We start from the raw sequence: 7,168 nt of genomic DNA, 5'->3' as shown, positions 1-7,168 counted from the left end.
GCCGTGATATTCAGGGTGGAGGGGTGGTGTGTGTCGTCCATGTATGTGTGTGTGTGTCCGTGTGTGTGTGTGTGTGTGTGTGTGTGTAGAGAGAGAGGGGTTAAGATCTCTGAAGCTTCTGAGGAGCCAGCTGCACACTCCAGCACTCACCCTCCTCTTCTACACCATCGCCAGTCACTCCTCCCTCCCTCCCTCTACTCTTCTCTATCCCCCCCTCCTGCTAGCCAAGCGATGGGAGAATCCAGCTAACCTCTCCCCCCGCACACCTCTCTCCCCCTGCTGCTGAGGGAGAGTTGGTACAGTCGGCCGGCACAGCTCTAGCTGTGCTGTCATTGATTCAGTAGTAACAGAGCAGACTGCTATCAAGAGTGGCTGCAGCGAGGGAGAGAGAGAGAGACAGAGCGAGAGAACGATAGAGAGAGAGAGACAGCAAGGAGACCGGAAGACACAAGTAAGACCGTAACAGAGAGAGATAGAAAGAGTGAGAGTGAAGGGAGAAAAGCGAGGGATTAAAGAGCTTTAGAGCAGTCACCTCCTGGCTATTTGCCTGCTGACGCAAGCAGCCTCCTTTGTTTTTGCCATCCCTGATATGACCCTGTTCAAGAGTGAACATCGCAGCCCACGATGTGAGTATACATCCCACCGACTATCTCTAGTCCTCTCTCTCTCTCTCTCTCTCTCTCTCTCTCTCGCTCTGTCTCTCTGTCTTTCCTTCTGTCCACTCTGCTCTATTCCTCTTTCTCCTTCACTCTCTCTCTCTCTTTCTCTCTCTCTCTTTCTCTCTCTCTGTCCCACTCTACTGATATGTCTGACTGTTGTTCTGGCCCCTCTGTCTCCTCCTGTGTGAAATCGAGTGCGGGGTAACTTTGGGGGCTAGTGCGGAGCACTGCAGGGGGGCTGGACTTGTGTGCCGTGGCGTGCTGGGAGTGGGCTGTAGTGGTCGGGGGGGGGGGGGGGGCTGTAGTGGTCAGGGGGGGGGGGGTTGGAGGGATGCTCGGGTGTACAGGAGCTGAGAACAGAGGTGACAACTCTGCTGTTTACTCTTGGCATGCAGCTGTGTAGCACACACACACCATACACACACACACACACGCACACATACAAACACAGATACACACACACACCACGCACAACACACACACACAAACACACACTACACATACACACACACAGATAATTACACACACACACACACACGCACACACATACAAACACAGACACACAGACACACACACACACACACACTACACATACACACACACATAATTACACACACACACACACAAACACACACACACACACACACATACAAACACACATACACACACACACACACACACACCGCCTCTGGGCAGCATGCCAGAGCTGTCCTGCAGGACAGAGAATGTGTGTGTGTTTGTGTGTAATGTCCATATTTGTGTAGTGTGCTTGTGTGTGTGTGTACTGTATGTGCTTTGTTTAGTGTATGTGTGTTTGTGTAATTATGTCTGTGTGGTGTGTGTGCATGTGTGATGTGTGTGATGTGTGTGTAGTGTGTCCTGCAGGAGAGAGAATGTGTGTGTAGTGTGTGTGCGTGTAGTGTCCGTGTTTGTGTATATGAGTCAGGGAAGCAAAAACAGTGGCTGAGTGAGAGTTGAAGGGAGCATAAGGAATCAGCCCACTGAAATGTGTGTGTGTTTGTGTGTGTGTGTAAGTGTGTGTGTGTGTGTGAGTGTGTATGTGTGTGTGTGTGTGTGTCTGAGTATGTGTGAGTGAGTGTGTGTGTGTGTGTGTGTGTGTGTGTGTGTCTGAGTGTGTGTGTGTGTGTGTGTGTGTGTGTGTGTGAGTGTGTGTGTGTGTGTGTGTGTTTTTGTGGGTCGTACGGAGGATCAAGCCGAGACTCTGACACTCTCACAAGGCATGGGGATCGATCAGCAGCCGCCTGCAGCTGCAGCTGAAGCTGTGCCCAGAGTAATTCTGGCCCTGCTACTGCCCCCCCCCCCCTCTCTCAATGCTGGTGGAGGGCACTCCGGGCCAGAGAGCCTCTCCAGGACTAACTACCCCAGACTGGGCCAGGCCAGGGGTGAGGGGCAGCAGAGGAAGGGACAGGGCTGCCTGCCCAGCACCTAGAGGAGTCGAACGGTGGACTGGACATTGACAGATACTGAGGTGCCAGTGTGCACCTAGTCTGGTCAAGAATGACAGCATGTAGTAGTAGACCATTCCTTCCTCTTCCTCCTCCTCCTCCTCCTCCTCCACCGCCTATTTGTTTTCTGTTGTGCTCCTATGACCAGCCTGTAAAGGGGCCGTGCGGTGGACTGGACACTGATAGATACTGAGGTGCCAGTGGAGATTAATGTAGCCAGGATTGACAGCATGTAGTAGACTATTCTTCCTCCTCCTCCGCCTCCTATTCATCTTCCTCCTCCTCCTCCTCCTCCTCTTCTCAAGGTTCTGTCGTCTCTTGTCACGTCTTTGGTCTGTTCGGTGTGGTCTCTTTAGGGCTCTCATCAGCGGAGGCAGTCGGGGCTTTCATCCTATTGTGTGCTAACATGAGGATCAGTGTGAGAACACACACACCCTGGCTCTCTGCACTCCGCCTCTCTGTGGTGAGCTGCGCTGTGAGTGGAGCGACTCATCTGTGATGGGAGCTTCAGATAGAGGCAGAGGAGAGGAGAAGAGATGAGCGCAAATGGATGAGAGAGGGAGAGAGAGAAAAGAGAGAATGATCAAGGGAGAATGAGAGGCTCTCCAGACAGGTATGATAGGGTAGCGAAAAAAAAAGTAGGGTAGAGAAGAGATTTTCCCTCGAAAATCTACAGATGACAAATCCATCATCTGTAGATGATGCAGAAGCACACACACACTCTCATACTCTCATACAGTATATATATACACACACACAAAACAAAGTTGCATAAAGACAGTAAATAACATATTTTTCTTTCCTAGAGAAGGTTAAGATGAGCTGCCAGAGAAAGAAACAATAGAGCCTAGTGAGAGACTTGAGACCTCATGGGGTAGCAGACAGCGAGAGAGAGAGCGAGAGAGGGAAAGAGAGAGAGAGAAAGAGAGAGGGAGAGAGAAAATGGTGGTATGAAAGATGAATGGAATGGGACACACTCCAGATGCTCGGGGCTCTAGCGGGCACAGCTGCTTTTAAAGGGCTCGGCATGCGGGCCCCCACGGGAGTCCCTCTCAGTGACCGCCTCAATCTCCGCCATCAACCGATTACTTTCCCCTCGTCATTCATTATGTATGCCTGTCATTTGTCATTTATTCATGCTCACCGCTATCTGTTGCCACTTACGGCAAAAGACCAGGGTGGGGTGAGGTGGGGTGATGCATGATGGGAGACGTTCAAACTCTTCCAGCATCTTTTAGGTCCTTCAGCATGATGTTTCAGGCTGACGTGCACCACTAGTTTTGTGGCTGAGAGGAGGAAGAGGAGGAAGTGGGGGAAGAGGGGGAAGTTGTGTTGCAGATGTTTACACATGTCACGGGGGGGTTTAAATATTAATTCTGTGTCATAGCAGTGGGATAGCATTTATAATTAAAGAAGACCCCACGCAAGAATGGAAATGTTTTAGATTTGCTTGTGTACAACACGCAATAAATGCTCTTTGTTAGTTTAAGCTTCTTGTCAGCTTCATGCCATGAATATATAATAGTGTTTTATGTACAGGAATTCCACTGCCTTTTTCTACAATGTGATTTATCATGGCTGTCCATGGATCCATGTGTAAGGAGGAACGACAGAAAGGTGGCATTTCTTTTATTTGATTCCAGGATTATTGGCTTTAGTATGACAGCTGATGGAAACCCTGACCACATATCCTACATATGCCTGTGGGGACTGTGAATTGTGCTTCAAATATCCCAAATTACAGTTGATCACACAAATCAACTACTTTGTTCAATATAAGCCCTCCACATGAATAGGACACTTCAAAAAAAGTGTTATCAAACAATTAAGCGGTGAGATAACTGTCGACTTGTGAAGACACGGTTTGACTAAATTGCTGGGTAGCTTCTGATGTGATTCCACCCTTAACTCCCTTTGTTATTCCGCTCGGCTCTCCATCGCGGTGCGGAGGAGCGGCTGGCTGGCTGGCACTCTCTGTGCGTGTGCTAGTGTGAACTCTGAAGGCTTCGCGCTTCTTCCAGCTGGAGCACGGCTCAGTTTCTCTCTCTCTGCTCGTAGTTTCACAGCGCAGAGCTGCACAAGACTGCAGTGGGCTTTTGGGACAACCAGCCAGACTCAACAAGGGGATAGGCAATGCAATCAGACTGATAGAGATCTCCTGGGCTCCTAGGAGAGGCTGTAGCTCTGTGGACATGACTAGTCGACATGACTGTAACCACCTTACCACTCTTAGATCAGGTGTGATAGGGGTGGAGTGAGACCTTTCTATCTGTGATGATACTCACACCAACCTAGCAGGGATGGATTACTGCACGGGCCTACCGGGCCCAGGCCCAGGGGGCCCTGAAGCCCAAGCTTTTGCATGGAATCATTGCCTCAATATCAACAAATCAGGATGTTGGCTATGAATCTGATTGAATTTAGTGTTGGCCATCCCCAAAATGCACCAGAATACAGGAAATCACGACAATTAGTGGGGGGCCCTTAATACATCTGGGTCCAGGGGCCCGAAAGTTCATAATCCGCCCATGCAACCTAGAAAAACTCAGCAGTACAAGAGTCAGATATAATATACCTCTGTTTTGAGTTCTGTACATCCAACTCAAGCATGAAATACAATATAATAATGCTGTACCTCCATGTGTGCATCTCTATGTTGATGTGACGATTCATGGTGCATAAATACTGTATGTAGCACCATGGGGCCATGGGTGGCTGATTACTGTATATTTAAGAGAAGTCCCAGCATGCATCTGTGTTTCGGAGCCGGCAGCAGCGGCATTGATTGGTGAGACGGCTTGTCTCCGAATCGCAGCGTGTCCCAAAGCAGATGGCAGGTAGGCTACTCATAAAATAAACAACTCGGAGGCAGGGAGCAGCCAAAACATTTGGGTTTTGCAGCCTAGCCAGGCGCTCGGAGAGAAAGAAGAGAGAGAGAGAGAGAGAGAGAGAGAAAGAAGAGAGAGAGAAAGAAGAGAGAGAGAGAGGGAGAGAGAGAGGGAGAGAGAGAGAGAGGGAGAGAGCACACTTGACAAACTGCCTCTGCCGGAACGCCTACTCTGGGCGTCGGGCAGAATTGGTGATTTGCTGGGGAGGCTCCTGTACGCTGCTGTGCTGGGGCTGGTGCTGGATGCTGTCTAGCAAAACACACACACACACACACACACACACACACACACACACACACACACACACCTGACATGTAGACACTTTCTCTCTTGCTGTTTCTCAAGCAGCCACACACACGCGCACATACACACTCATGCGGGTACACACAAACACAGGAAACCTTACTGCACAAAATAAAACTGCCATGGCAATATCTAGTTCCTGAAGAAAACCCACTGAATTCTCTAAAGGAGCTCTGAGCTTTTGCCTGTTAGACCCTTCATAGAAATAACATCCTCTCCCTCTCGCTCTCTCTCGCTTTCTCTCTCTCTCTCAAAGTAGATAAATTAGGCTGCAGATTTGGATTTTCAAGGATAGAAAGCACAGGCCAGTTCAAGGTAACCTTAGATTATTAAAGTGATGTTAAAAGATATATTAGTATATATATATGCGTTCCCTGACTGCCATATTAAATTTATGGGCCCACAGGGATCTAATCATTTAGTGGAATGGGAACGTCGTGCTGAGGTTTAAGGAGATTCAGACAAGAAAGGGACAAAGTTGAGCCAGTGAGGAGCAGTGAGGACTCTGGTAGAAACTTGGTGCTTAGTGTTGTTTCTGTGGTGCGTTGGTGCCTTATTACTCCAGTGCATTCTGTCACAAAGATTCACAGATGCTCAAGGTAGAGCTTGCTGGGTAGGAGTCAGGTGACATTTATTAACATGCCGGGAAGTATTCATTTGGAAGTGTAGGCCTACTAAAATCCCCTAGCATGTGAACGTCATCTCTTGTTGACCTTGTAGGGATGATTGTCAAGGAAACCATCAACACAATCCACAACAGCAGCACCATCACCTGGGGAGATGTCTTCCCAACTGACCTGCCATCGCTGGCAGCCATGACGTATCCCTTGTCGTTGTTTGTGCTGTTTGGAATCAGTTTTATTTTATTTATGTCCCATTCTGCAGCTAATAAACAAACCAACTGCAGGGCTGGTTGGAGAGGAGACTTATTAAGACAGAGGGAGAGATAGAGAGAGAGGGGGGGGGGGGGTTGATGTTGAACTCTTTTATTCAACCATATTCACACATTCTCACAGAGTTAGGGTTATCAGTATCAGTATCAGTATTGTTCTGAGAAAGGGGGAAATAGAGAGAGTGTGTCTGTGTGTGTGTGTCTGTGTGTGTGTGTGTATGTGTGTGTGTGTGAGAGAGAAAGAGCAAGAGAGAGAGAGAATGTGAGAGAGGTGGGTGTTGTGGGAGGACAGGAAATGCTTAAGCTCTGATGAAAGACTGGACACAGGAAAGCAAAGGGAAAACACTCTGTTGGCAGGTCAAGGTGAAGTGCTGCAACAACACCCTCATATGATTGTGTGCAATTATGTAAAAATGTATGGGGGTGGGGTTTTGGGAACTTCCTCTTTCTCTTCAAAGAAAATGGTGGCCATCACCAAAAGGACATTTTATGGAAAGAAGAAAAGTAAGTGCTTAATCAAGTTAGTTGAGCATTTAACATTTAAAATGTTGTTGTTTTTTCTATGAATCTCTTAAAAACACTTAAAATAATTTTCAATGTTTTACCATCATAGGAGAGTGTTAAACAATTGTCCTCCGCAGTGGACATTTGTAGTTACTACCTCCATTTTGTTCTCTATTTTACTTATCCTTACATTATTTGATTCAGTTTTATTTGTACGGTGTTATGAAGTCCACTGAAATGGACACTTTATATTTCTTAAATAAAAACATTTTTTTCAAAAAAAAAGTTTTCAGTATGCTCATTGTCTTCCAAACTATTGGGGAAGTTAAGAAAAAAAAGAATTTGGAGATATGTTTTTTCTTGGTAGTCAGGAGGATATACACTTTGCCTCCATGGTGTCAGGACGAAAATGCAGTCGCTATAGTTCAGTGGAGATTTTGCTCCTGTGTGTCGGTT

The 7,168-nt window shown here is 47.5% G+C and overlaps 1 protein-coding gene across 1 annotated transcript in view; it reads left to right on the top strand.

Moving 5' to 3' along the window:
* The first annotated feature begins 412 nt into the window (after positions 1-412).
* The window catches only part of LOC143125361 (RNA-binding Raly-like protein), a 73,981-nt gene continuing 67,225 nt past the window's right edge, over positions 413-7,168 (top strand). The window contains exon 1 of the mRNA XM_076286749.1: positions 413-626. Within this exon, the coding sequence (XP_076142864.1) occupies positions 590-626 (37 nt within the window). The 5' untranslated portion in view covers positions 413-589. The remainder of the gene's footprint in view (positions 627-7,168) is intronic.

The sequence above is a fragment of the Alosa pseudoharengus genome, unplaced genomic scaffold (genome assembly GCF_046254945.1).
Source record: "Alosa pseudoharengus isolate Yale_2024_CS ecotype anadromous, Long Island Sound unplaced genomic scaffold, YU_APseudo_1.1 YU_APseudo_1.1_scf_16, whole genome shotgun sequence".
NCBI classification, from domain to species: domain Eukaryota; kingdom Metazoa; phylum Chordata; class Actinopteri; order Clupeiformes; family Clupeidae; genus Alosa; species Alosa pseudoharengus.
This window is presented reverse-complemented; position numbering and strand designations above follow the sequence as displayed.